Source organism: Pinus tabuliformis, chromosome 9 (genome assembly GCF_031772625.1).
Source record: "Pinus tabuliformis cultivar Carrire ecotype Pingquan chromosome 9, CPIR1, whole genome shotgun sequence".
NCBI classification, from domain to species: Eukaryota; Viridiplantae; Streptophyta; class Pinopsida; order Pinales; family Pinaceae; genus Pinus; species Pinus tabuliformis.
Genome location: NC_142307.1, coordinates 900,312,552 through 900,339,981, shown reverse-complemented (window position 1 = coordinate 900,339,981; position 27,430 = coordinate 900,312,552). Strand labels below are relative to the sequence as shown.

Below are 27,430 nucleotides of genomic sequence, written 5' to 3'. Positions count from 1 at the left end.
ATATCTCAAAGGGAGTTTCGGTGAAATCTCATAGACAGTTTCGATGTTGATTACAGTGAGAAGTACGGGTCTAAGTGAGACATATTCTCGTTGTTGTCACAGTTAAGGGAATGTGGATTGTTCAATCTACCACAGTTCAGTGCCTTAGTGTAACTACAGTATGGTGGGCTTCGTGCCACCATAGTATTAAACTCTATCTTTGTTATGACCTCAGAGATATCGCAGTGATGATTTATTTGATGGTAGCACAATGAAAGGAAGAAGGATGACTTGATGGAGGTAGTCTTGAATGTAAGGGTCTTGGTCGTCTCATCTTTGAATCTACTGAAGGAAGAATTTGTGACTGGGTTTTCCCCTCGATAGGGGTTTTGCCCTGGCAGCATGCCTATATCTTGTGTTCTCTTCTTTTGTTGTTTGGCATTAATCTTGATGATAAGAAAGGATAATTAAGAAATCTAACACTAATAATGAAAACATCACAAGTTAATGTCATAATAAGGGAAAATCGTTTTAACTGCCAACCTATGGATTTTCCAACATGGTATCAGAGCTATGGTCATGGTCAAGGCAGTTTGAAGAAGGGTAGTTCTGGGCTAATAAGATTATAGTGGGCATATTGAAGAATGAAGGAGAAAGAAGTTGGATCATTTGTGATAATACTCAAAGGAGTGACTTCACTGTAAGCTATATATAAGTAACAAGAGAGACAGTTTTCGTGATATAACAAGTTTGGATCTTTTCAAAATGGATTCGTAGCATTTTCGGTGAAGACACAGTCTTGAAGGATCAATATTGACATTTCAATGAAGACACAATAAAGATATAACTTCACTATGTATTTCAGTAATGGCTTAAGTGATACTACAGTGACAAGATCTCAGTATAGTAACTCATCCATCTTTGAAGCAGTCTCAATGAGTCAATTTCGGTGCTCTAACAAAGGGGATCAAGCTTGGATATGATAGGAGTAAGTCTTGGTATCATTACAAGAAATGCGGTTCATATATCACTATACAGATTTCAGTGCTATTATAATGTGAATAGTTGCTCAAGACAATTTCGGTGAGACCTCAGTGAGAGTTTCAGTGTAATCTCAGAGAGGATGCTTCAGGAGCTCGGATTAGGCATAGTAGAAAGATCTTGATACTACCACAAGTAGAAGAAGAAGGGTCTCGGTGATAACTCAATCACCATGTTAACACAGTCTCGGTGTTACCTTTGGTCAATGTTATTATAGTAACCTCTATTTAGTAAATCACATGACCACAATAACCTCAACCCAATGATATTTCAATAATGCTAATGCAGTGAATAGGAGTCGGTTCTATCACAATTTCGGTAGTATGAATACATTTCAGCATTGTTACAGTGATGCCTATCACAGAGAATAAGTTTTGGTAAAACTACAGTGATGCCTATCATAAGAAGTATCACTACAATGGTACTTATCATGGTCATAAGGAGAATTCGGGCTCAAGTAATATATAATCAAAGCACTATAAGAGCTAAGGTGTTGTTATGGTTATTGATATATGTAAGATTGAAACAATGAAGTAGAATATACTACTTCCTTTAGAGATATATCAAGGATCTGAGATGATAATACTAGCACAAGGAACTAGCTTGAAGGAAAACATATGCTCTATCCTCAAAGAGTTTGAAGAGAGCTACCCAAGACATGGATTGCCAAGAAACAAAGGTATGCTTTAAATACATTGATTTCTTTATATTGAAAGGATTATTCATTTGACAGTCTATTACTAACATTGTTATGTCTAGTTATATTGAATCATAATGATTCTTGTTTTGGGTGATTCATCTCTTGATAAATCTACCCACCCCACTCATATTCTTAACTGATTTTGTAGAACCCTAACCTAAGGGTATGCTAATGAGAATGTCTGAAACCCTAAACTGCTTAGGGATATTGTGAAATGTTGTTTGAAGTTTTATTGAAGATGTCATGCTTGAGATTTTCGTATGATCAGGAAAACCTAACTTTTTAGGGTTGAATGATAAGTTCTAAAATCTCGAACATTTGAAGTTTTGGTAATGTTGGGTTTGCCATGTTTCTACATTGAAACCCTAACTCATTAGGGTTTGGTGGAATGTGTAAGAAAGACCCTTATAATGTCTTAGAAATGATTTCCTTGGTATGGGTGTATTTGTCTGATCAAACCCTAGTCTAATCAAGTTTGGTATATGTCTAACTTCTACTAATATTAGTGAAGTTGGGTTTGACTAACACATGATATGAAATGTCTTTGCATGATGATGAAACCCTAGGTATATATAGATATGTCCTTTTGGTCGAAACCCTAGCTTGGTCTAGGTCAGATATATTAATGTTGTCGGACATATGATATGCTTATGAATGATTATGAATTCCTAGATATGTGTGTTGACCTAGTTATTGATGGTCATAAATGGAAGTCCTTGTCTGAAATTCTAAGATGATGATATTTGGAAATCTAGGGATTTGCAACTAAACCCTAGTAGTAGTGAAATTCTCTAGTATGTGTGATATAACAATCTGAGATCTATTGAAATTGTGAAAATGAAAATTTTAGGGTGTTGAAGTTGAACCTTAGTAGAAGTAAAAATCTCTTATGACAATATGACAATTTGATATTTGTGTAAGATTGTTGAAATGTTAGTTTTGGTTGGTATTGAAGGTTGATCGGAAATCTAGGATTTGCAACTAACTCTAGTGGTAGTTGGTCATGTTAATGACTAAGTCGTGATTGGTTTGATTGATTTCTTTGTATGAAATCTAGAATTTGTATGAAACCCTAGTGAGAAGTCTAACCTATGAATTTTGAAAATTTGTTGGATGCTTTATATTTGTCTGAATTGTTTCTAGGGTTTCATATATGTTGTAGTAAGGTATGTTATACCTTTGGACGAAAATGAAACCCTAGATGCAATGAAAGTTGATTATGATGTAGTCTAGGGTTTATGACAAAGTCCTTAGCAAGATGTTTGTAACGACCCATCTATATATACTATATATTCCAAATTATTGATAAAATGATATTAATAAATTAATAAAATAAATGTTAAATATTAATAAATTAATATTTTAAATGTTAAAATATATATAAGTAATTAATTAAAAAAAAGGGGATCCAAGTATAAAGTTTATAATGTTATATTAAAACAAATATATACTAAAACAAGGTGATATGTTAAAAATAATGTTTATAATGTTTAATATATATTAAATCCTAATGTGGTACATACGATGTATAAGATATTACAAGAATATTTAATAAAATATCATAAGGTTTCAAAACATAAAATATATTCATTCACGACATTAAATGAGACAAGGGAGGGATATGTAAGACGAGGTGTGTCATCAGCAGGTTGAGCGGTGGCTGCATATGGGAGGGCGGCCACCGCCAAACACGAGAATAAAACCATGGGACATGGATTTGGGAAGGGGTTACAAAAACGAGAGGGAAGAATTCTGAAGGAGGAGGTATTCAGCCATAGGAAGAGCTTGATAGTTCTGAGGTTCTGGGCACGGGGGACAGTGGGCTTCTGTTAAGAAGCTTACTGGATTGAGCAGCCAGGTCCTGCTCAGTTCGGCTGGGTGGAATTGGTCTTCTGGAAACTGTAGCAGCGTAGCCGGAGGCATCTTCAACCGCAGCGACACAGGTAGGTACCTCAATAGTGCTTTTAATTTATTTTTTTAAGATCTCAAGAAATTTGTTTACAGGTTCAGGATATAAATCAGGAAATTGTGTTTTCGGTCTTTACAATGTTGAAGAATATCTGTCTCTTGATTGTAATTAAGTTTGGGTATCTGATATGTATAAAGTTGAAAGCTTCGGTGATTCTGATATGGCTAACTTCATGCTTCTATAGATTTGGTTGTACTTGCTATCTAAGTTGTGCAGGTACACAATCTTCAATATGGTGAAGATGCTCGTTGATGTGATAAGCATGATGAGGATAATGATAACTCTGATGAAATGCTTAGAAGCCATGAAAGATTCTTTGATGACGAAAATAAGAATTTAATCTCCTTGAGGAAGCTTGAAAAGAAGAGATCTCCCTTAGATTAAGAGAGAGCCCGGATGAAGAGATGTTTCCTGGTTGAGAGGGAGGGCATAGCTTGGTTTTGATTAATGAATTTCAGAGGATATGTTGCTGCATGAGAAGTACGAAAGGAAAGTTTATGATTGAGGAATCTTCTGCCAAAGATTCAGGTGATAATCCTACTGAGTTGAGAAGCAACATCTAGAATGACCCCAAAGGTTTGTATTTGATTATGTACATGTGAAAGTATTTTATTGATTGTGGTTGTGTTTGTACAGGTAAATCTCTCGAAGGTTTTTGATAGCATGTTGGTTACCGATCAGTTTGATCGAGAGAGATTTATGGTCCTTGATCTGCTGGATCAAGGGGTGTTGAGGCTTTGTGAGTGAAGCATTGCCTAGGAGGACATCTGGCCGGCACTTTGTGTTGATGTCTAGGTCCCGAAGTTGGAAAGGTGGCATTGGTCATTGAGCTCTGACACGCACCTAGATTTTTGGGTTGATGGTTAGCAAGTAAGCCTTATGGTACCTAGAGAGGCTGAAAGCTTGAGTCCATCTTAGTCCCACTCAGATAGATTGCCCTGGTCAGGAATCTAGTCCATGGCATTGCGGTGCCTAAATTGTTGAAAGACCAATGGATAGATTTCCCTGGTCAGGAATCTAGTCCATGGCATTGCGATGTCTAAACTTCTTCATAGATGATGTGGTTTGAGATCTTCCATGTACCTCTTTGGTTATATGTAAATATGAATACCTCCCTAGTTAAGAGGGAGTGTTGGAAAATGTAACTAGGTTCGGTCTTCATAATTGTACTTAAAGTCTAAATGTAATATATTTGTCAAAAGGAATATTATTATTATTGAAATTGACTTATTAAAGCATGGGTTTCATGCTTGGGTCATTTGTATTAGTTCAAGCTTCCATTGTAGGCTTTAGGTTATTTGTCAAAGTCATTTATTGTTTGACTCCTCCATCAAGTCATCCCCTTCAGCAAAGTAATCTACTCGGCCTCTTCAAAGTCCTCAAGAAAGTCTTCATCAAAGTCTTCAAGTCAGCCTCAAAAGAATTATTATCAAAGGAACTCATGTCGGCTCAATTAAAGGACAAATCTCTTCATAATACATGTCGGCTCATTTTAGGACGGAAAAACCACTATATATACCCGCCTAGGATCTTCGTATTTCATAAATTCAGAGCTCGTAATCATAGAAAAATTTCGGTGATCACAGAGAAGAAGTTTCGGTATATCTCAGAGGGAGTTTCGGTATATCTCAGAGGGAGTTTTGGTGAAATCTCAGAGACAGTTTCGGTGTTGATTACAGTGAGAAGTTCGGGTCTCAGTGAGACATACCCTCGTTGTTGTCACAGTTAAGGGAATGTGGATTGTTCAGTCTACCATAGTTCGGTGCCTTGGTGTAACTACAGTATGGTGGGCTTGGTGCCACCACAGAATTAAAGTCTATCTTTGCTATGACCTCAAAGATATTGTAGTGATGATGTATTCGATGGTAACACAGTGAAAGGAAGAAGGGTGACTTGATGGAGGTAGTATCGAATGTAAAGGTCTTGGTGGTCTCATCTTTGAATCTATTGAAGGAAGAATTTGTGATTGGGTTTTCCCCTCGAGGGGGGGTTTTCCATTGTAGCGTGCCTATATCTTATGTTCTCTTCTTTTGTTGTTTGGCATTAATCTTGATCATAAGAAAGGATAATTAGTAAATCTAACCCTAATAATGAAAACATCACAAGTTAATGTCATAATAAGGGAAAATCATTTTAACTGCCAACCTATGGACTTTCCAACATACACTTGTATTGTGCGTTGTTGAAGAAAATTAGTTAAGTTAATATTCTACTAACACTTGAATAAGAAAGGTCTCCTTTGCAAACCGAAATAACAAGGAAGAGAAGTCAAGTCAAGTGAAAAAGAAAGGAGCCAAGTTTTTCCATTTTCTAGTCACACGTGTGAACTAGGATTACTGCAGAAAATAGCCGAATTTACAGACCTGCCACAGCAAGCCGAAATTTTGAAGAAGGGTCGAAATTTGAGGTTGTGAAGCAAGTTTGACAAGAATTGACTTGAAGAAGAGAATCACATCAAAGAATAGTTTTGACTTGGTCTTGGAGGGATCTTGGTCAAGGGTCTTAGGTCTTGGAATTCGTCATTTGAAGATTCTATAAGAAGAGAAGAGTTCTTGTGGGTTTTCCTCTCAAGTGGAGAGGTTTTGGCCCTGGCTGATCGCACATATCTTGTGTCCTCTTGTCTCATCGTTATTTATTGTTTGGTAGTTGTTTGATGATAAGAACACTAACTATAATCAAATGAAAGAAAGAGATAATCAAGTTAAGTAAAAATACATCACAAGCAGTTATCAAAGTAAGAGAAATCACCTAATCTCGCTGCCCTAGATGTCTCAACATATCTTACATCTAATATTGGTAATTAAATCTAAAGATAATATTCATTTTTGCTATTTTGATGTCGAAATTAGTGTTTGCATCCAAGAGCAGTATGTGATACTATATTGGAATTGTGAGTGATGTTGGTCTCTGAAAAATGGGAAGTCTGATAACTCCACTCATTGGAATGATTCACAAGAGAAAGGAATAGAAATTTAGAAAACACAATGAGGATAGATAGCATAGATAAATCTTCAAAAATTGCTTGGCATGCTTGAAAATGGCTATGAGGAATAACGTTTGCTCTTATTTTGGTTAAAGTTCACCTTGTGGCTTCTATGTCTACACCATTGATTTCTACCTTATTTTAACAAGCAAGCTTGCAATTGGAGGACACTTCTATCTATGAAAGCCCAGTGCATCCACAGAGTTGCCTGTTTGGATTGGCAAGTATGCATGTGCCCTAAGAGCTTTCTAAGACTAGAATAAAGGATTATAAACCTACTCATGTAATGCTGTGTAAGCTGGCCAATGTCTTTACCCTCATCATAACACAGGTCAACTTCTGTGTTATTGAATTCTAATATTAAGGATGCACAAATTGAATTTCAGATGAAACGAACATCCCTAGAACCAAATTTCCCACACTTGGCACACATGAACCCCATAAGAGAATTTGCCAGGATGTTTCTGATGGAAACCGAAATCCTACAGACTTATTTCAAGATTGACAAGTCAATCTGCCTTCATTAACAAGCCCTGTAGCCTGATTTTTATTTATGCTATTTATCCATCTGGTTACTGTAACCTGATGGATGGAATCATCTGTAGCTTCATACTCATAGCCTGATGGAATGGACAAATAAAGCGTTGGACCATCCAACAGTTTTTCGATATTTTTTGCAAAAAGAAGGAAAGAAGAAAGAAATTTATTAGTGACCACTTCTGACCAAAAAATATGAATGGGAATAGGTTAATATCATATATCACTGACAAGGGGGATGCAAAAAGCAACTCAAGCTACCTGAATAACAAATAAAAGAATAAATGCATCTAAGTGAAAGAAATCTACCACAATAGCCCATGGGGCTTTGGATTGACGGTGAATGGGTGCACTGTTAAGGCACTCCTTGCGATAGATCACTGGTTCAAATCCCCCGTGGGTGCTTACCTACCAAAAAAAAAGAAAGAAATCTACCACAACAAAATATAAGAGAGCCTAACCTTTTCCATCCCTGATACGGCGCTTTATTAAGCGCCCATCACCAACCATATCGCGCACCTGCCACAATAGAAGACATTTAACCACATTGTTACTAAGAACATTTCTATTGAATTTGAAGTCTAAAGTGTATGAATAAATTCAACAGCTCTACCATGTAGATAACAACATTTTAACCCAAAGATGGACCTTGAGATGGAAACACATAGAGGGTTTGGTAAGAGTGAACTAAACTATGGCCCCATGAAAACCCACAATACATATAAACTTAGAAGTGACATAAATCTTATCCTTTGCACAAAAGCGTAGACATCAAAAGGAAAGTTAATGAAAATCATGTCACAATTGCAATAAGTAGCAATCTGTCCAACTTACAAAGCATATTATATGATCACAAGCCTATCACATGCTAGCTCCATTCAAAGATTCCATGATTGGTAGTTAACAAGGACAACCTTTAACACAATCAAGTACCACTACTCATGGAAAAAGACATGTTACTATCTGGAATGAAGTGATTTTGCTATGAAAAATTTGGCCATAGATTAAAGTGTTTATAGAACGGTTGTGGAAAGGACAACACAGCCAAGGGCCTCAATCAGGGAAGGTGCAGCAATTCAGAAAGAAGCAAGTCAATGTTGCCAAGTACAGAAAAGAATAACTCCATGCCTTTGTAGTTGCAAACAAGGGAGCAAATGGTGGTAAGTTTCATGATTGGTATATTGATGCTGGAACATCTAGACACATGACTAACCACAATGACTATTTTATTGATTTTGTAGAATATGGAACCAAGTTTGATACTGTTGTTTGTGAAGATGAGGAGGAATTCTTCGTTAAAGGAAAAGGAATGTACAATTATTATGACAGGTGAAATATTTTTACACATGAATGTTTTCTATATTCCTCATTTGGAGAAAAACTTACTCTCAATCAGAGGGATTACAAAAGACAATCCGCACTAGGATGTCACTTCATAGGGTGGCATGTTTTGTAATAGATAAAAGAAACAAGAAGAAGATTGCAATTAATGTAATCCAGACCTCCTTAGCAAACAGACATCTCCGAGAAACATCACCAACAATTTCTACTTTTATTCATAGCTGCAATTCCCATCTATTAGTCATGTTTTATAAGCCTTCCTGTAGTTGGGAGTGTGATGTACATGATATACAAGGGAAGAAGCCTCATTTTGTGCAAAACCCTCACATTTTAAATAGTTTGCATTCATTTGTACCATGCATGCAGATCATCATTGCAATCCCACTTTCTATTAAGCTTGGTTCCAGTAGAAGGTTTGGGGATTATTTTCTCATACAAATTCTGTCCCGTATACTGAGTTAGATGACCTACAACATCAACTCCAATCCCTCCATTCTGAGAGAGAGGATACTATGTCCAATCATAGTCCTTTCTTCTTTATGAAAACCATCACAGCTAAGTCACCTGACACGATTGAAGAAACAAGAAGAAGATTGCAACTGGTGTAATCCAGACCTCCTTAGCAAATGCCAAACAGGCATCTCCAAGAAACATCACCAACAACTTCTAGTTTTCTTCATAGCTGTGATTCCCGTCTATTAATCATGTTTTATAAGCCTTCCTGTAGATGGGAGTGTGATGTACACAATATACAAGGGAAGAAGCCTCATTTTGAACAAAACCCTCACATCCTAAATAGTTTGCATTCATTTGTACCATGTTTGCAGATCATCATTGCAATCCCACTTTCTGTTAAGCTTGGTTCCAGTACACGGTTTGGGGATTATTTTCTCATACAAATTTTTTCCTACATATTGAGATAGATGACCTACAACATCAACTCCAATCTCTCAATTATAAGAGAGTGTAATATCCCTTTTCAAGAATGGAAGGAGTCAATTAATTTAATTATTTAATGTGATCCTGAAGTTGATAGTGAGTAATTAAGTTAAAGAAATAAAAAAGGGATTATTAAGTACCTTCTGAAAACAAAACTTATAGTCACTTTATTTTAGAAAAAAAAAAGAGAAATAAAAGAAGACAATGGTATTTTAACAACCCATGGTATTGACCATGGTATTCCAGTGACCCATGGTATTTTGTGTTGAAAATTGTAACTAGGTTGGGTCTTCATAATGACATGTAATTGTGATTTTTGTAAATGATGTAAAGAAGGAAAATAAAATTATTATTGTAAAACTTGCTTCATGGGTTTCATGAGCAAGGGATTTTATTTTTAGATGGCTCCCATTGTGAGCCTTTAGGAATTGTCAAAAGAGTTAATGTCATGTATCAAATGTATATGAGACAATAGAATGGTCTAGTAGCCCTCCAAAGACAAGCACAAGTTCTCCTCTTCAAGTCAGCCTCTAGATGAAGTGAAGAACACATGTCAGCTTCACCTTATGGAGACACACCTATTCATATACACATCTCAGCTTCACCTTATGGAGACACACCTATTCATATACACATGTTGGCTTATTTATTTAGACAAACCACTATATATATGTGTGAAGGGTCATCGCATTTCCATAGAAGACAAGTTCAGATATCTCTCTGATATTTCGGGTAGGCAGTTAAGTGACAAGTTCGGATATCAATTCGGTGAAGAAGCTCAGATAAGGTACAGGATTGCAGAGGCAAGTTCGCTGAAGTAGCTCGGATAAGGCTACAGGATTGCTGAGATAAGTTTGGTGTTATCTCACAGTCAAGGAGTTCAGGTTTATCTCTGAGATTCGGAAAACAATTACAGTGACAAATTCGGTGTTACCACAGTTCAGAGCTACCACAGCAAGAAGAGTTTGAAGGTCTCACAATTCGGTATCATTACAGTTTGATGATGCCACAGTGAGAAGGGTTTGATGCCTCACAAATTCGGTGCCATTGTAGTTCAGTATTACAAAGTGAGAAAGTCTTTATACTACCACAGAGAAAGGATCACAGCCAGTAAAGAGATCTCGGTCAGTGACAAAGTCTCGGTGATGATGATATCTCGGTGCTAAGAAGGTCGAAATCGAAGAGAAGTCAAGACGAAGAAAAGAGCACAAGGTTGACACTCAAGAGAACTAGTGTCTTGGTCTTGGAGTGGAAAATAGGTCAAGGGTCTTGGTATTCGTCAATTGGAATCTCTATAAGAAGAATTTGTGCAGGTTTTACTCTCAAAGAATGAGAGGTTTTGGCCCTAGCTCATAACCTACATTCTATGTATCTTGTCTATTTATGTTCATGCCTTGGTAGTTGTTTGATGAAGAAGAACACTAATAACTTAAGTAAAGAAGATCCTAATCTAAAGTTGTAAAAGCACTCACAAGTAGTTACTAATGGAAGAGAAATCACCTAATTCATGATGCCCTAGATTTCTCAACATGGTATCAGAGCTAAGGTGACAAAGTCAAGAAAAGTGCATCTAATCAAAGAGACACTCAAGGATTGAGTTTCAAGAAAGGCATCAAAGCAAGTCGAAGGATATCAAAGTGAAGTCGAGATCTACATCGAAGTATCAAACCCTAGATCGAAGAAGAAGTCTACACCAACAAAACTTTTGGATCCTCTAGTCATCATCAAAAGACCACAAAGATGCTCATCGAGTTTAAGAGATCTACAATGCAAGGTAGCCCAAAGTATAGACATCCAAGAGAAGCATTTCTAGGACAAAGGTTGCATAATCTTGGAGAAAGTCGAAGCCCTAGAAGCATTTCTGGGATCTGCAACATTTACCACCGAAGAAGTCGAAGTATCTTGAAGGCTAGTTATCCAAAGAAGGCTAAAGGCATTGCCATCATCTTCAAAAGGTTCCAAGGCAATCTCCCCCTCATTGAAGCAAGGACCTCCTTATCCTTAAAGAAGATCATCTGAGGAGCATCAAGACATCTTCATCAATCATCATCAACAAAGGGATCAAGTTGAAGATTTTATCTTCACTTGACAAGTAAGTATCTTTTATTCTATAATCTAAATCTAATAAAATGACTTTGTTTTGCAAGGAGATCTATAAGCTGGTTGGGTCATCAGAACTTCCTTGCATGGAAAAGGAGGATAGAAATAGTCCTCGAAGAGAATGAAGCCATTAGAAAAGTCTCCAAACCATCTGAAGGAAAACCATTATCTGAATACATGGAAAGGGATCAAAGGGCTCAAGGGATTCTTATGAAATCAGTCAAAGGTCCCCTCATTCCCTATATAGCAGGATTGGAGACATCAAAAGAGATATATGATAAGCTGGTAGAACTATTCTCTAAAGATGCGATAAGAAAGGTCATATCACTTAGATCTGATCTACACAAATTGAAGGTATCAAAGGATGAAGGGATATCTTCATAAGATCTCAACTGCAAGATCTAGGAGAGATGATATCGGATAAGGAGATAATCTTCATTGTTCTAAATGAACTAACTGATGAACAAGGTAACAAATGCCTATGAGGATAAGAAAGCTATTCCATTCAACAACTTGTGGTTTCTATGCAAGATAGAAGAAAACAGGCTGAGGGAAAAGGTGTTCACACATTTGCCGGAGGGAAGGAGAATTTTGGAAAATTTGGTCCTCAAAAAGGAAAGAAGAACATAACTAAGATTCAATTCTATAAGCATTACAGGAAAGATTGTCCTAAGCTCAAGAAGGGAAATAACAAGAAAGATAGAAAAGAAGTCCATTTCACCAAAGGAGTGGAGGAAGCTAAAAAGAAGGTAGTCCAAGGTGTTGAAGAAAATGTAACTAGGTTCGGTCTTCATAAATGTATTTTTGATATTTGTATTTATTCAAGAAAAGAAATAAAATTTTTATAATATATGTCAATGAGTTTCTTGCTCATTGAAATAGGTCTAGCACAAGTTAAAGTGCTATAGGTGAGTCAAATAGTCAAAAGAAAATATTGAAGATCTTAAGGGCATGTTACACTATGTATAAAATAGTATAAAGGTCAAAGGAATACCTCCAAGACAAGTCCAAGTCCTCTCCATGCAGTAACGTCCTACACAAGAATGTCTACCTAGAGGAGGGACAGTCCTCTATATATAGAGGTTGTCCACTCCCTCATAAAAGAGATAACGCAAGCTCTGAAATCAGCAAAGCGATAAGCCGAGAAAAAGGTAAAGGAAGTTTAAAGGGTCTCCAAAAGTGCAGCGAAGGAAGGAGGAAACTCAGCAAAGTTTAGGGACTGTTTCTAGGGCTAGAAACAGTCACACGTGCGAGGATAAGGAGGACAGATTGTGGATATAGAAACAGTAAGATTTCAATGCAAGATTCATTGGTGTTTGGGATAGTTACTAGCCTTACAAGGCCTCCCAAGTCAAGCAAAGAAGTCTCTCTCTCTCTAGCGAAGGAGGAAGGACCCTAATTCACTAAGGGTACCCTCCGCACGTGAGAAAACTAAGGCAGCAGAACAACAATACAGTCATACACCCATATCTCAAGAAGGATCTCGTTTGGTCAAAGAAGAAGTCTACTTAAGCAAGGGATCGAAGAGGAACACCTCATCTAGAAGGCTCACTCAAGGAAAGGCCAATCCAAATGTTGGTACACCGGTGTGACAGAGCTTCTAGAGGCTTCAGGAATCCAGATTGACCATCTCCCTCCTTTTCAGTACTCTCTGAATGCTCCAGGCCACCTCCTTCCCAATCAGCAAGAGCTGAATAAAATCATTAAGGAGGATATTTACAGACGATACATTCAAACTACATGGACCAATCCTCCCAATGGGTTGCGTCCAAAAATGGCCTTCTACGTAAAGCATTGCCTGGAGATCAGGGACAGGCTCATCATCAGACCCCAGTACACATTCCTGCATTGGATGCATGCCCATAGAATCCCCCTCGGGCAGCTCAAAGTTGGGTCTCACAGACTCCAGGTGGAGACAGATCACCACATCGATAGGGCAGATAGGATTTGCCAACTCTGCCACTTACAGGAGATAGAGACAAAGACACACTTCATCTTCGGATGCCCTGCTTACTACGAGATTCGAGGTCGTTTCCATTGTCTCTTCAGGTCTTTTGAGACTTTGACCAGCTTCCTCAGATATTTTGATCCAAGATGCCTTGCACTTTATCTCTGGGAGGCCTTTAGATTTCGAACTCGTTTTCTTCAGCCCCCCACCAGATCAGACACCACACAGAAGATCACAGACTTCTTTAAGGCGCTACCATTAGCGTTGGGCACCAAAATAACCATTGACTGACCCACAGACACTGAGACCAGAACAGTGCGGTCCCAGGGGGGCCGACCCACCAAACTGCACCAGCGCTCCAGGATTGGATCCACCCCTGGGAGGTGCCCTAGAACCTCCAGGCGACAACAACGACAGCCCAGTATGCCCACAGGACAGCAAACTTTGACAAGCTTCTCTTAGTTTTCTTCTCTCGACCTCGGATGTTAGGAGTAGGAACTGGACAAGAGACTCGTCCTTCTCCTTCTCTGCTTCATCGCAGTGCTTTGTTTCGAAGCCAAGAGCTTCTAGCTTCTACATTTACATTTACTTAGATTATAGATGTAATTTCTGCTCTTTAAAAAGAAATGTTAAAGGGGGTCGTTTGGTCCACCGGCTTGGTATGATGTAATCATTGTAACCGACAATCCTGTTGACCTATTATGGTCATTTTTTGGACATTAATAAAATTATCCTTATCCTTATCCTTATTATATCTAGACAAGAAACACAAAAGGAGGACGAAGTGCTGGGGAGCAAGGTGCCGAAACGAGGAAGCCTATGTGCTGGGGGAACAAAGTGCAGAAAAGAGGAGAGGACATGACTTGTGCTTGGAGGTCATCCTAGTCAAGGGTCTATGGTTTGGCATTGATCAAGAAAGAAGTTTCAATAAGAGAAAACTTACACAAGGGTTTTCCTCTCAGAGAAGAGAGGTTTTGGCCCTGGCAGAGAGCCAACATCTGTGTTCTTGTCTTTATATTTTTGGTAGCAGTTTGATGAAACACACACACTAATAATAAGAAGAAGATCAAGCTAAGATAATTCTAAAAGTGCTTCATAAATTGTTATCAAGTCAAGAAGAATCTCATTACACCTCATTGCCCTAGATTCTTCAACATGGTTTCAGAGCTAAGGTGACACATCAAGGAAAGGGCAACTCAAGAACAGTCATCAAGGAAAGGCATCTACAAGGTTGAAGCATCAAGCCAAATCTACTCAAGGAAAAGAAGGCCTACCATAGCAAGAAGAAAATCCCTACACAAAGGCACCTACAAGAAGAGCAAATCAAAGCAGGACCTACATCAAGCTACAAGTCATCAAACAACTCTGAAGGCAAGCCATCAAGTCTTCAAGGAGAAAGCAAATCTACTACATCTCAAAATCTATCAAGTAAGTATATGTCCCCTTCTGAATATACACCAGTCTTTTTGCAAGGAAAGCAACAAATTGGTAGGTACCAATAACTTTCTTGTATGGAAGAAGAGGACAGATTTACTTCTCAAGGAGAATGAACTCCTAGAACATGTCAAAGGGAATATCACTATCCCTACTAAGGAACAAACTCAAGCCTTAGCTAAGTACAATAAGGATGAGACAAGAGCTCAAACAATTCTAATAGAATCAATCAAAGACTCTCTCATTCCTTATGTCTCCAAATTTGAAACATCAAAATAAATTTATGATAAGCTAGTAGAACTATTCTTGGTATCCACAATCAGAGAAGTAATATCTCTAAGGAATGAATTGTACAAGATGAATATAACAAAGGAAGGAATAGCTCCCTACTTCATAAAGATCTCTGAGATGAGAGATCAACTTCAAGAGCTTGGGGAAGTCATGTCTGACAGAGAAATGACCACTGTAGTACTCAATGCTCTACCTGAGGATTGGGGCAACTTCACATCTAGCATATGTGCCAAGAAGGAAGCAACCACACTCAGTGAAATGTGGTCTCTATGCAGGACAGTGGAAACCATACTTAGAACAAAAGAAGATGTGGGATCAAAGGAGCAAGCATTTGCTACCATGGCCAAGAGAAAGGGAAAATTTCGCAAAATTGGCCCACGAAGAACAAACAACAAAGACATGTCCAAAATCCAATGTTTTGGATGCGAAGAATATGGACATTACAAAAGGAATTGCCCTAAGCTTAAAAAGTACAACAACAACAAAAGAAGGAGGGAAGAAGCTCACATGACTCAAGAGGTGAAAGAAGAAGAAAAGAAAGAAAATCCTCCGGATCTCTACTATGACTAGGTCAAACTCTTTATTTCAAGTCTTCTTTCAAAGTTTTGAGTAGGATAGGAGCATGTAGGAATAAAATAAAATTGCATGACTAGAAACATCTTCTAGAATCTAGAAGCATGAAGTACATAGAGTTCTAAATACTCATGAAGATGTAGCATTTATAATGAGAATAAAAATGAATGGATAGAAATATCTTATATAGGAGCAAGGTAGATATAGCTCAAGATATTCATATAGATGGAGCATACCTAGTATAGGACCTCATCCATGATAAAAGAAGATTGATCATGATTAAGAATCTTAGAAGACCTCCATCATCAAAAGAAAAGAAACATTTGCAAGGCAAGGGTCTTTAAGATCCTATAATGGAATCTTCAAAAGAAGGTTCATGAACCAAAGCAGATGTCTCATCAGGAATCCCATTCATGGGATTTAAGAAAAGGATGATATGTAGGCAAGCTAAGATGAAGCAAGAAGGGCCACACCAAGGACAACCAAATGAAGCTAAGATGATCAAAGGAGAATCAAGATGAGATATGTATGCATCAAAGTTTAGTCATGTTATCATTTGTATATTATTGAGACATGGGAATAGTTCTATAACATGATCAACTATGAAAGAATCTCTTTCACCAAGGAACTATGAAAGAATCTCTTTCACCAAGGAATCCCATTCATGGGATTTAAGAAAAGGATGATATGCAGGCAAGCTAAGATAAAGCAAGAAGGGCCACACCAAGGACAACCAAATGAAGCTAAGATGATCAAAGGAGAATCAAGATGAGATATGTATGCATCAAAGTTTAGTCATGTTATCATTTGTATATTATTGAGACATGGGAATAGTTCTATAACATGATCAACTATGAAAGAATCTCTTTCACCAAGGACATGCTTGAAGGCATGTACTACAATGCAATAAAGGTCAACAAAAGAATATTCTCACATAAGGAGTATAAGATTGTTGACTACGAAGCAAGAAGAAACATTGACTGGTCCAGGAAGAAAGCAATAAAGAAATGCTCTCACAAGAAGCATAAGATGGTTGACCTGTCTATCTAAGAAGAAGCAAATGAAGAAAGGACTCAAGCATGTGAAGAACACCATGATCACCAAGAATCACTATCTGACAAGATACTTTGAAGATATCTCCCGAAACAAGGCAAGACAACTCTGATAAAGGAGGAAGGACCCTTGACACCTATGAAAGTGTTAAATTTTGCGATGTTCTATGCTTAGAGCAATTTACTTCAATTTTCTTATTAGCTCAACATCAATATCCATATGAGCAATCACATTAGCATGATAGTAAAGTGCAGATAGAACATAAACATAAACAGCAGAAGACAAGCCAAGACAAAAGGACATAAGATGTGGCACCAGCTAGGGACAAACCCCAATGTGGGGAAACCCTTAATCAATTCCTCTTATATTCTTCAATAGTTCAGCAGAGAGAGAGATAGTACAAATACATTTGAAGTCAATACTTGACTTGCCAAAATAGGAGATCAGACATCAGAGATCTTCACCATGAAGATGACACAATGAGGTTGCAGATCTGATAACAAGGACTGAAGATATGTTGCAGATGATAGGCCTAGAACAACTCAACCAATTACCCAAAATACTGAGGCTTTCCTTCAATGAGATTCTCCTTCCTTCGCTGCTTCACTAATCATGACAAGGCTGCTAATCTAGCACCTTTCAATTGATGCATTTCATGGCAGACCTGGTCACTAGTTAGGGCACAAACTCAGCGTGCTACAACACCCTAAACATACCCCACAATCCACCTATTGATTGCGGCTAGCTTTCATACAATCCATCCAACCACACGCTGCCTTATAAGGCTGCTATCTTTCTGAACGCAACACTTAGAGAGGTTCAACTACTGGCTATAGCCTGCGGCCTAGCCCAGCAGTGGAACACAATTTTAGTCCCTCCAAACAATGATCCACACAGCCCTTAAGCAGCAGTCCCTAGCTCCTCCCTTTTGCGGATTCTTCTGCCCAGCATATCGAGTTCAAGAACAACTTGAACATACCCAAACAATCCTGAAATGGCCACGCTGTCACCTACAACAATGTGGCATTATGACAGCGGCTTAGGTGGTTGCAACAAGGTCTCTTTGAGTTGCGTATAAGGGTCTAACTGCTGCGGAGTTAGATCCATTCAACTAGCTGTGTATAAAGGCTCAATAGACTACGGATTTAGACCTTCACATGATGTTGGTTAGGGCCTCTTCAACTGTGGCTAAGATCACCTCCTTTAGGACTGCGACTATGGCAACATTAGTCCTACTTTGATAGCGGATTAGGGCATGGCTTGACCCTCCTTTCTATGTGGCTAGATTACTCCTTTCTCTGCGGCTAGATGTCTCCTCCTAGGACTGTGGCTAGGTGACCTTACTTGAACAACGTATAAGTCTCCTTCATGACCAAAGCTTGATCTTCATTAGGGTAGTGTATAAGACTCCTCCATGACTGTGATTAGGACACTCCCTCTAGATCTCTCTTTCACCAAAACCCAAACAAATGAAGAGAGAGATCACAAGAGATGAGTGTGTGTAAATGACTTGAAGACCTCTTCTATTTATAATAAAACGTTGAGGATAGGTCGGGGTAATTTGGTTGTTGGCCGACCTTGACAAATTGTCAAGTAACACAAAAAAATTCATATCTCCATGAATACATGTCGAAATCGAATGATCTTTAGATCAATCCTACACCTCTCAATGAGAGGAATCCAAGAAAAATATCAGCTGCCATAAATAGGGAGACCCACATGGAGTTTGGCCCTAGTGAAATTGCTAAGGGATATAGAATTTATGTGGCTAGTCAAAGGGAAGTTGAGATAAGTCATGATGTCACCTTTGACGAAGATATGGCCCTTAGCAAGATCAACAACCTTCCTATCCCAAGGAAGGGCAAAGAAGCTGACACCAGAAAACATGTTGAAAAAGAGGATGAAACAACGCTTGATGTTGATGAACCTATGGATCCTATTGATCCTCCTCCCCAAGAACCCTCCTCCTCCAAGAGGAGACCCTCATGGCTTAGGGAGACTCTCAAAGATATCGAGAGACATATTGCACCAAGGGGGACTTTTCGTGAGAGCAAAAAGTCGAACAGGTATCAAGGATACTTGACCGTCACAAAATGAGCCTTCATCATTTGAAAAATTCGGGAAGCAACAAGTATGGAAGGATGCTATGAATGAAGAATACGAATCTATTATGAAGAATGATGTCTAGGATGTGGTCCCTAGATCCCAGGACAAATCGGTTGTCACCTCTAAGTGGCTCTACAAAATCAAGCATGGAGCCGATGGAAGTGCAGAAAAGTTCAAGGCTCGCTTTGTTGCTTAAGGCCTCTCTCAAAAGGAAGGTGTAGATTACGATGAGATATTTTCACCTGTTGCTCGATATACCACCATTCGCTCAATCATAGCCCTTGTTGCCTCACAAGGATGGAACATACATCAGATGGATGTCAAAACCACTTTCTTGCATGGTTCGATCAAAGAGAAAGTCTATGTGGAACAACCCGACGAGTTTGAGGTTCATGACCAGAAATCTCATGTATGCAGGTTGAAGAAAGTTCTCTATGGCTTGAAGCAAGCACCTCAAGCTTGGTATGAGAGGATCGATAACTATCTAATGAAGCTGAGATTCACTAGAAGTGAAGTCGATCCGAACCTTTACTTTAAGGTTGAAAATGATAAACCTCTCATTATAGTACTTTATGTGGACGACCTCTTTCTGACAGGTGCAGACCCTCTCATTCACACATGTAAGAGGGAGTTGGCTTCTGAATTTGAGATGAAGGACCTAGGACTAATGCACTACTTCCTAGGGTTGGAGATCTGGCAAAAGCCAAGAGAAATTTTCCTATCTCAAATATGTTGTGAAGATATTGGAAAGATTTGGGATGGTGAACTGCAAGCCTGTGACTACCTTGTTAATTATAGGTATGTTCTATCTTGATAGCAAATTTACTTCAATTTTCCATATTAGCTCAATATCAATTCCAAATTAGCAATCACATTTAGCATGATAGTAAAATGCAAATAGAACATAAACATAAATCGCAGAAGACAAGCCAAGACAAGAGGACACAATATGTGGCACTAGCCAGGGACAAACCCCAATGTGGGGAAACCCTTGATCAATTCTTCTTATATGTACTTCAATAGTTCAGCAGAGAGAGATGGTACATATACATTAGAAGTCAACCTTTTGACTTATCTAAATAAGAGCAGAGATCTTCTCTAAGAAGATAGCATATGAGGGAGCTGATCTAAGTTGAGGTGAAGGCATACTGCTTCCACTGAAACAAGGTGACTCATCACCATGCTGCACCTCACTGTGCTACACCCAATCATCATGTTGGACCTCATTACCATGCTACACACATCATATTGCTGCACACATCATACTATTGTACCATATTATCATGCTGCACACATCATACTGATGTACCATGTCATCATGTTGCACACATCATACTGTTGCACCATATCATCATTGTTGCACCTCCTTGTGTTGCATCATCACGCAGTACCTTATTGTGCCCATCATGCTGCATCTTGTTGCAGAATTCATTATCACAGTGCTGCACTTTGACACTTGTGTTGCAGACCCTTGATTGCCCTTAGCAACCCTTGCTATGGTGCTATGGCCTGCAACCTAGCACATAGCAACCCTTGTAGCAAACGTATCCCAGATAGTGTCCAATCATCATTAACGCAACAACATTTAGCCTATAGAAATGTCAACTCTTGAACTTGCTGCAATGTTGCAATTCTGGGACTGGTTAGGGTACTAACCACAGTCCCTAACAGCCCATCAAAACTAGCCCAGAATTGCTCCTAATGACTGTGGTTGTCCTCCAATGAGATGCTGCCCTCCATGCTGCATCATAACAGTCCTCCTTGATATAGCAGACCTCCTAAACAGTCCTTCTAAACAATCCTCCTAATGGACTGCGTCAAGGGCACCTGTAACCTTCTCTTTTCCTATGGCTAGGGCAGTCATGAGACTGCATATAAGGAACCATTCAGATCCCTTCTCACAGCAGTTTAGGGCACATGAAACCCTCCACAAAATGCGGCCTAGAACAACGTTAAGGTGACTGCATTTAGGTCTCTATCTTGTTTATATTCAGCTATGTATAGATTGTGGCTAGGGCACGTTTTACATCAGCTATGGCTCCTCCAAAGCTGGGCTATAACCCTTCCTTTAAGACTGCGTTTAGGGCAGCGTTAGCCCTTCCTTGATTGCGGATTAGTGCACAACTTAGACAGCAGCTTCAACTCCTAGACTGGACTGCGGTTAGGGCATCATACCTCTATTTAGGACAGCGTATATACCCCTTCTTGACTGCGGCCAAAACATCTCCTTTCCTCCTGCATCTAGGGCTTCATCATCTTAGATTTATCTTGCCACTAAAACCCAAAACAAGTGGAGAGAAATCAAGAGTGAAGTGTGTCTAAATGACTATCAAGCCACCTTCTTTTATACTAAAATGTTGAGCACGATGAGATATTTGCACCTGTTGCCTGATACACCACCATTTGCTCGATCATAGCCCTTGCTGCCTCACAAGGATGGAACATAAATCAGATGGATGTCAAGACCGCTTTCTTGCATGGTTCGATCAAAGAGGAAGTCTATGTGGAACAACCGAGGGGTTTGAGGTTCATGACCGAGAATCTCATGTATGCAGGTTGAAGAAAGCTCTCTATGGCTTGAAGCAAGCACCCCGGGTTTGGTATGAGAGGATCGATAAAAATCTGATGAAGTTGAGATTCACTAGAAGTAAAGTCGATCCGAACCTTTACTTTAAGGTTGAAAATGATAAGCCCCTCATTCTGGTACTTTATGTGGACGACCTCTTTCTGACAGGTGCAAAGCCCCTCATTCACAAATGTAAGAGGGAGTTGGCTTCTAAACTTGAGATGAAGGACCTAGGACTGATGCACTACTTACTAGGGTTGGAGATCTAGCAAAAGCCAAGAGAAATTTTCCTATCTCAAGGAAACTATGTTGTGAAGATATTGGAAAGATTTGGGATGGTGAACTGCAAACCTGTCAGTACCCCAATGGAACTTAACTTCAAGAAGTTATGTGGTAGTGCTTCCGGACCTGAATTGGGAAATGCTTTTGAGTATCGTCAACTCATAGGAGCACTGATGTTCTTAGTGAACTCTCGTCTGGACATATCTTTTGCAGTTAACACGTTGAGCCAATATATGGTTGAGCCTCATCATATACATTGGATTGGTGCCAAGAATCTTCTGAGATATCTTCAGGGCAAAATCACTCATGGAATGAGATACACTGCCAGAGATGTGAGGCTACATGGTTATTATGATGTTGATTGGATTGGCAACGTGGTGGATTGCAAGAGCACTTCTGAGAGTTGTTTTTCTTTGGGTTCTGCTTCGGTATCCTGGATGAGCAGGAAGAAGAAATCGGTTGCCTTGAGCACCATTAAGGCTGAATACATAGTTGCTAGTATGGCCTCCTCTAAAGTTGTCTAGTTGAGGAAGCTCTTCAGTGAGCTGTTTGGACATGCGCTGGATACCACTGTGATCCTCTGCGACAACCAGAGTGGGCTCCGATTATCAAAGAATCCTGTGTTTCACGATCGCTTCACACATATAGATATCAGGTACCACTTTATCCAGGATATGGTACAACGAGGAGCAATAAGGCTCCATCACATTGGGACTGATGAGCAGGTCACCATATTGTTGAGATTCACTAGAAGTGAAGTCGATCCGAACCTTTACTTTAAGGTTGAAAATGATAAACCTCTCATTCTGGTACTTTATGTGGACGACCTATTTCTGACAGGTGCAAACCCCCTTTCACAAATGTAAGAGGGAGTTGGCTTCTAAACTTGAGATGAAGGACCTAGGACTGATGCACTACTTACTAGGGTTGGAGATCTAGCAAAAGCCAAGAGAAATTTTCCTATCTCAAGGAAAATATGTTGTGAAGATATTGGAAAGATTTGGGATGGTGAACTGCAAACCTGTCAGTACCCCAATGGAACTTAATTTCAAAAAGTTATGTGGTAGTGCTTCCGGACCTGAATTGGGAAATGCTTCTGAGTATCGTCAACCCATAGGAGCACTGATGTTCTTGGTGAACTCTCGTCCGGACATATCTTTTGCAGTTAACACGTTGAGCCAATATATGGTTGAGCCTCATCATATACATTGGATTGGTGCCAAGAATCTTCTAAGATATCTTCAGGGAAAAATCACTCATGGACTGAGATACACTGCCAGAGATGTGAGGCTACATGGTTATTATGATGTTGATTGGATTGGCAATGTGGTGGATCGCAAGAGCACTTCTGGGAGTTGTTTTTCTTTGGGTTCTGCTTCGATATCCTGGATGAGTAGGAAGAAGAAATTAGTTGCCTTGAGCACCATTGAGGTTGAATAAATAGTTGCTAGTATGGCCTCCTCTGAAGTTCTCTGGTTGAGGAAGCTCTTCAGTGAGCTATTTGGACATGCACTGGATACCACTGTGATCCTCTGCGACAACCAGAGTGGGATCCGATTATCAAAGAATCTTGTGTTTCACGATCGCTCCACACATATAGATATCAAGTACCACTTTATCCGGGATATGGTACAACGAGGAGCAATAAGGCTCCATCACATTGGGACTGATGAGTAGGTCACCGATATTCTGACAAAGCCCCTAGGGAAGGTCAAGTTCTTAGCTTTCCGAGAACGACTTGGAGTCGTGGAGAGACCCTCTCCTGAGGGTCTTGTATGATATGGACATTGGCCTCTAGGAGCTCCAGGGGGCTTGGGGTACTTCTTGGAGCAATAAGCAACCCTCAGATGAGTGGTTCAGCCTTCCCCTAGTGGTTTGCTGTGTACAGGGTGAGTGGTTCAGCCTTCCCCTGTGATACCCTGTGGCGACATGTAGGCGGGATGAGTGGTTCATCCTTCTCCTGATGAGATATCCTACCCATGCAGTCTAGGACTCATGGGAATTACCTCTCATCTAGCCAATGAGTGGGGAAATGAGGATAGGGACCATAGTACTATCGATGGATGCATCGTGTACTATAGTAATCCCTGTGCTAGGATGACCAATATTGATCTGGGATCAATTAGAACCGACTCCGAGTAGTAAGAGTGGTATGACACACTCTCTTTTGATTGGAACTGACTTCGGGTCAGTAAGAGTGGTATGAGACACTCTCTTTTATATGGGACTGACTTCCGGCGAGTAGAGAATGGTATGATACATTCTCGATCACTTCTTCTTCTTCATAGTTCAGCAGTGCAGAGATGGTAGAGATAGTACCACTACCGACTAGCAGATGGAGTTCTCCCTAGTTGAGAGTGTGTTAAAATTGGTAACTAGGGCCAAATTCCACATGAGTCATCTTATTTATGACAGCTGATATTTTTCTTGGATTCCTCTCTCCAAGAGGTGTAGGATTGATCTAAAGATCATTCGATTCCAACATGTAAAAATGAAGATATGAATTTATTTATATTATGGACAAATTGTCAAGCTCGGCTAGCGAGCAAAATAGGCATTCAAACCCCCAGCTCATCCTTAGCGTTGTCTCTCTCTCCTCACTTGATTGGGTACACTAATCTGGGCAATTGTCTCTCACACGTGTGAAGGAAGGAGGATCTGTTTGACTATTTGACTGCATTGACCAGCATTGACCAAATTTCAGAGGTTGTATTTTGGGCTATGTTGACTAGCATTGACCTTCTTTTGACTGCGGATTGGGAGAGGTATCTTCTCCTTGGCAGCCCGCAGATCTGGGCATTGAAATCGAGGTGATCTGACCTCTCATTTGACCAACGTTGGCTGCCCTAGATCTGGCTGCAGTTTGACTTTCTTTGACCAGTCTTTGACTGGACTGTTCGGAGTTTTTTGGGCTGATTGAGCTTGTTGTTGGAGGCCGAAGTTGACTGGGTTTGACCGAGTTGTTTAGAGGAAGGATTCTGCCCTATTTGAGCAGCGTTGACTTTTCTAGTTAGGGCTTTTCTACTGCTGTCATAAATTATCAGATTTGTAATTTGTGCTATCTCTTTCTACTGAACTATCGAAGAATATAAGAATAATTGATCAAGGGTTTCCCCACATTGGGGTTTGTCCATGGCTAGTGCCACATCTTATGTCCTCTTGTCTTTGCTTGTCTTCTACTATTTATGTTTATGTTCTATCTGCATTTTACTATCATGTTGATGTGATTGCTAAACTCAATATTGATATTGGGCTAATAAAGAAATTGAAGTAAATTGCTCTTAAACATAGAACATACCATTGTTACCTAAAATTAACACTCTCTCTTTCGTGCCCTAGTTTTAATAAAATACATTCCAGGTGGAATTTCACCAAACAGTTCCTGGGTTCTTTAGAACTCATGTGCCTTAGCCTCTACACCAATTTTCATGGCTAAAGCACATCCAATGCTACCAAAAACTAACATGTACAACAAGAGTAGGCCTCAGTATGCATCCGACCCACAATCTAGGACGTGGGAAGAGCCACCTATCTGGCCAATAGGTGTAGTGAGACTTGTCTTTGTGACTTGTCTAGGATGCAAGTGTTCCACCACTTGACACTTGGTTGTGTTTGATTCTTGTCTATGTGACTTGTTTGAGTCTTGTCTATGTGATCCCTGCATTCTATCACTTAATTTTATTTTGAGATGAAAATTGGTTGAGTGTAATCCTTGTCTATGTGACATGTGATGATCCTTTCCTTTCCAAATTTGTGTCAAGTGGATGATTCTTCTTTAGATTGCAACTTCATTGTTATAGATGTTACAGAGCAAAGTTGAACTAAGATGAATGAAAGAGATCAAAGGAAGCAAAGATCTTTGATGCAGAAAGAAATTCCTCCCTAGCTGAGAGGGAGTGTTAAAATTTGGCAACTCAGGGATGAATTTCTCCTAGAAGAAATCATATCTTTCAGTTTTGTTTGAACCACCTATAATAAAATTTCATTTCTAACAATCTAATATGACTTTCCAAAAATATTAAGTCACATCTCAATTTGGAAGTCACTTTCCAAAAATAGAAAGTCATGTCTAAATGATCAAGGATGATCTCAACATATGGAGTACACTTTAAAATCAAATCAATCATGATTATACAAGTCAAGAATTAATATTTTTATCCTTACTAGTATTATTATTATTATTATTATTATAGTCTAAAGTCAGCCACCGTTAATGGATTAATAAAAACAAATTCTCTCATGAAATAGGTAAATAAAATAGAGAATCTTTTACTTGGAAAATTTAATCTCTCTTGGAATAAAATAGTAACTCCACACTTAAGAAAATGTAGCTCTCCATCATTAATTCAATGTATGGCAAAAGTGTAATTCCTCTTCATTAAATGCACTTGTAAGTCTCTCGTTCAATTTGATTTGTAACTCTCACGAAATATTCCCTCATGTCTAACTCTCTCTCTTCCTAATTTGAATTGTAACTCCTCAAGACAAGTGTACCTCTCTCTCTATTCTTGGGATGAGTTACACTTCTCCTCAAGTACCTCCTCTCTCATGGAATTCAATTCTTCTATTATTAGCTCAAGGCATGAATTCATTTTGTAACTCCTCTCCTTTCTCACCTATTTAAGCAAGAGCAAGTGAGAGTTGAGAGTAGTATGTTCATTGTGAAGAAGGAGAATAAGTGTTGAGTGTGTAAGAGAAGTATGAGAGCTAGTGAAGAGGAAGAGCGAGGGAAAAGTTAGAACAAGTGTGAAGGACATGATCTAATCAAGAGAAGGAGGAGATCTTCAAGCAAAGAGCAAGTGCATTTCAGCTGCAAGTTGATCAGACATTAGTGACTTTACTCATTTTCATTCTCACTCTTTTTGTACTCTGTTGAACAATTGAAGAAATCTAACAGAAGAAGAATCATTTGGGTTTTCCCCCTTGAGGGGTTTTTCCATGGTCATTGGACCAAAGTCTCAGTGTCTCATATTTGTGCTTGGTTGTCTTCATATGATCCTTAATGTTCTATCTACAATTGTCGATCTGAACAGTTTTGAAGAAGAAATCTATATTCTAAGTAATTGTAACAACCATAGAACATTCAGTTTTTTCCAAAGTACATTCAGTTTTTTCCAAAATGCATTCAACTTTCTGCAAAGTACATTCAGTTTCATTCAGTTTTTTGCAAAGTACATTTAGTTTTTTGCAAAGTACATTTAGTTTTTTGCATAGAGATTTCAAGTTTCTACAAAGGATTTTCAAATTTTTGCATAGAACTTTCAGATTTTAACAAAAAACCCTTCAAAAATAAGCCAAAACCCTTCAAAAATGTGCAAAAAATCCTTCCGAGAAAGTCTCTGCAAATCAGCTCCTCTTCACTTCTGGTTCATGAGGTATGAACCTCAAAACTCCTTTACTTCGCTTGTTTGAACAAATCCAAACTTGCTTGAGCAAATAACTTGAAATGCTCCTTCTTGCACCTATTTATCGTGCATTCGTGATCTAGACTAAGTCGACTTGTCCACTAGTAGGATTGGCTTGTGCAACTAGAAAAATATATAGTGAATATTCGAAAGACCATTTCACCTCAACCATGAGGGGTTAGA

The 27,430-nt window shown here is 39.0% G+C and overlaps 1 protein-coding gene across 8 annotated transcripts in view; it reads right to left on the bottom strand.

The window, feature by feature from the left end:
* The window catches only part of PAS1 (FKBP-type peptidyl-prolyl cis-trans isomerase family protein), a 434,604-nt gene that overhangs the window by 193,928 nt on the left and 213,246 nt on the right, over window positions 1-27,430 (bottom strand). For all 8 annotated transcript variants that reach the window (XM_089446138.1, XM_089446141.1, XM_089446137.1 and 5 more), the window contains exon 11: window positions 7,671-7,728. In XM_089446138.1, the coding sequence (XP_089302264.1) occupies window positions 7,671-7,728 (58 nt within the window). The remainder of the gene's footprint in view (window positions 1-7,670; window positions 7,729-27,430) is intronic.